General features: G+C 43.4%; 1 protein-coding gene across 1 annotated transcript; it reads right to left on the reverse strand.

Annotated features, from left to right (window-relative positions):
* Positions 1-2287: 2287 nt before the first annotated feature.
* On the reverse strand, positions 2288-2710 carry LOC138885793 (uncharacterized). The gene has a single exon (XM_070166772.1). The coding sequence runs from the start codon at positions 2708-2710 to the stop codon at positions 2288-2290; it is 423 nt and encodes a 140-aa protein (XP_070022873.1).
* Between the last annotated feature and the right edge of the window lie 640 nt (positions 2711-3350).

Genomic DNA, 3350 nt, shown 5'->3' on the forward strand with positions numbered 1-3350 from the left:
CGGGAGATCCCCCTTCCTGTTTACATTTGGGACTATGGATCAGTATTCAGGGAGATCCCCCTGAACTTTTATATTGGAATTACGGGACTGCACCCGGTAGATTCCCCATGTACTGGATATTTACATTTGGGACTACGGATCGGATTTTTGGTAGATCCCCGCGCATTATGAATTGGACTACGGGACTGCACCCGGGAGATCCACTGGGTATTTATATTTGGGGACTACATAATGGTATCCTAGGAGATCCTCGGTTGTTATCTCTATGTTGAGCTGTACTCCTTTTCCGTGATTATTTTGTCTCTGTTATAGTTGCTGTTGTTCTTTCTATTCTGTGTTATTTCTTACTGTTGCACTTAGTTATACTGTCTCATTCTATACTGTTATACCTTATATTTCATTTAATCTTAGTAGGGCCCTGACCTTCCTCGTCACTACCCGACCGAGGTTAGGCTTGGCACTTACTGAGTACCGTTGTGGTGTACTCATGCCCTTTCTACGCATGTTTTTCATGTGCAAATCCAGGTACTTCGACTCAGTCCTATCACCCTTGAGACGAGGCACTTTCATAGAGACTTTGAGGTATATCTGCCGCGTCCGCAGAATGAAGAGTCCCTTTTCTATTCTCAGTATTAGTATAGCCCTTCTGTATTTTCCTTATTGATAGATATTTCTGGAGTTAGAGCTTTTTATGTAAACTCTTAGCTTGTGATTCATAGTGTTCCGGGTTCCAAAGAGGGTAATCAAAGAAAAGTAACCGACTCAAAGGGTTTGCAAAGAGTTGACAGTGTTTAGGTAGCGAGAATGAAATTCTTCGTCATCTCAACCGGAGAATATTAGCATCATAGAAGGTTCAAACGTAATACCTTTTGACCGCGTCCGCATTGACAACTGTTTTAGGGTCATTTCCTTCGATGTCTCTCAAGTACAATGCCCCTTTTGGCAACAATTTTCTTATAATGTATGGACCCTTCTAGTTTGGAGCGAATTTTCCTTTTTCTTCCTTATGATGCGGGAGAATATGTTTCAAGACGAGTTGCCCCACTTCAAAGTTTTTAGGTCGCACCTTCTTGTTGTAGGCACGGGCCATTATTTGTTGATATAACTGACCGTGGCAAACTGCGGCCATCCACTTTTCATCAATTAGGGTTAACTGTTTTAGACGAGTCTTGACCCATTCATTTTCCTCAATCTTAGCTTCAACGATGATTCGAAGAGAGGGAATCTCAACTTTTGTGGGTATTACGTCTTTAGTACCATAAACCAATAGATAGGGTGTTGCCCCAACTGATGTGCGCATGGTTGTGCGATATTCCAACAATGCAAAAGACAACTTTTCATGCCATTGTCTAGAACTTTGAATCACTTTCCGAAGGATCTTCTTGATGTTTTTGTTTGCTGCCTCAACAGCACCATTAACTTTGGGCCAATAAGGGGTAGAATTCCGATGTGTGATCTTAAGTTGTTCTCATACATCCCTCATCAAATGACGGTTCAAATTTGCAGCATTGTCTGTAATGATAATCTTAGGAATACCAAAACGATAGATAATGTTGGAAAGCACGAAGTCCACCACTGCTTTCTTGGTGACGGCTTTGAGAGTGACTGCCTTAACCCACTTTGTGAAATAGTCAATGGCGACTAAAATGAATCTGTGCCCATTTGAAGCTTTTGACTCGATTGGCCCAATAACATCCATACCCCAAGCAACGAACGACCACGGTGCCGACATAGGATGCAGTTCTAAAGGCGGTGCATGAATCAGGTCGCCGTGTACCCGACACTGATGACACTTTTGGACAAAATTGAAGCAATCCTTTTTCATGGTCATCTAGTAATAACCCGCCCGAAGGTTTTTCTTTGCAAGGACATATCCATTTATATGGGGTCTACATACTCCCACATGCACCTCATTCATGATTTTTCCAGCCTCTTGGCATCCACGCATCTCAAAAGATTCAAATCTGGAGTCCTTTTGTACAAGACCTCTCCGCTCAAGAAGAAACTACTGGCGAGCCTTCTAATGATTCTCTTTTGGTCTCCACTGGCTTGCTCGAGATATTCCTTTATTTTCAAGAATCTTTTGATATCATTATACAATGGCTAAATATCTGGTTCCATTTCAATTGTATTGCAATAACCATATCTTTCTCGGATTTGGATTTTCAGTGGGTCAATGTGGACATTGCCTGGATACGGAAGCATCGAGGCCAATGTAGCTAACCCGTCAGCTAACTCATTGTGGAATCGAGGGATGTACCTGAGTTTAACAGGCTTGAACCATTTGTTAAGATCTTTCACATGATTGCCTGTATGGGATAAGCTTGATATCTTGGATTTCCCATTCACCTTGAGCTTGTCGAATAATCAGGTCAGAATCTCCCATGATTAACAATTCTTCTACATCATGATCAACTGCCGTGTTCATGCCCATAATGCAGGCTTCATACTCGGCAGTGCTGTTCGTACAGAAATACCAAAGCCGGGATGTGGCCGGATAGTGCTGACCAGTGGGCGAACTCAAAATTGCCCCAATCCCAACACCTTTTGCATTCACAGCTCCGTCGAAGAACATTTTCCAAGCATTGGTGTCTTCTGGAAATACCTCAACTAAATTTACTTCCTCTTCCGGAAAGTAAGTACTCAAGGGTTGATATTCATCATCAACAGGATTCTCGTCTAGGTGATCCACCAAGGCTTGAGCTTTCATTGCCGTGCGGGTGACATAGACAATGTCAAACTCAGTAAGCAGGATTTGCCACTTTGCTAACCTTCATGTGGGCGTCAGTTTTTGGAATATGTACTTCAGGGGGTCCAATCTAGTTATGAGATATGTGGTGTAGGCCAACAAGTAATGCCTAAGCTTCTGAGCGACCTACATTAGAGCGCAACAAGTAATGCTGTATGGTGGGCCCGGCTGGGACTGGGATCGGACCGGGCCCGCGGTCCTAACGGGCTAAACGGGCCTGGCGGGCCGGTCCTGGTGTGCCGGTCCTAAATGGTGCAAAAAGCCCGAGGCAGGCCGGGTCACATAAAATAGCCCACGAGCCCGAGACCGCTAAGCCCGGGACCGGCTGGCGGGCCTGGGCCGGTCTTACCGGGCCTAACGGGCCTCTAACGGCTACTTTAATTTTTTTTTTTTAAAAATAACAACGGTCAAAAATTAAAAAAGTAGCCGTTGGGCTGCAATTTTGAGCGTTTGGAACTTTTAAAAATAGCCATTTGGCCCCCAAACTTTATATAATTACACTTTTTCCCAATTCACAATTATAAATACCCCCTCATTCTTTCATTTTTACTCACCAATTCATCAATCTCTCTCAATCTCTCTACTATAATTGCTTATTTTA

This window comes from Nicotiana sylvestris, chromosome 2 (genome assembly GCF_000393655.2).
Source record: "Nicotiana sylvestris chromosome 2, ASM39365v2, whole genome shotgun sequence".
In the NCBI taxonomy this organism is placed as follows: domain Eukaryota; kingdom Viridiplantae; phylum Streptophyta; class Magnoliopsida; order Solanales; family Solanaceae; genus Nicotiana; species Nicotiana sylvestris.

Bases quoted from the DNA above. Each gene is read 5' to 3' on its own strand.
- LOC138885793 (XM_070166772.1), bottom strand. From the start codon at position 2,710: ATGAAAGCTCAAGCCTTGGTGGATCACCTAGACGAGAATCCTGTTGAT.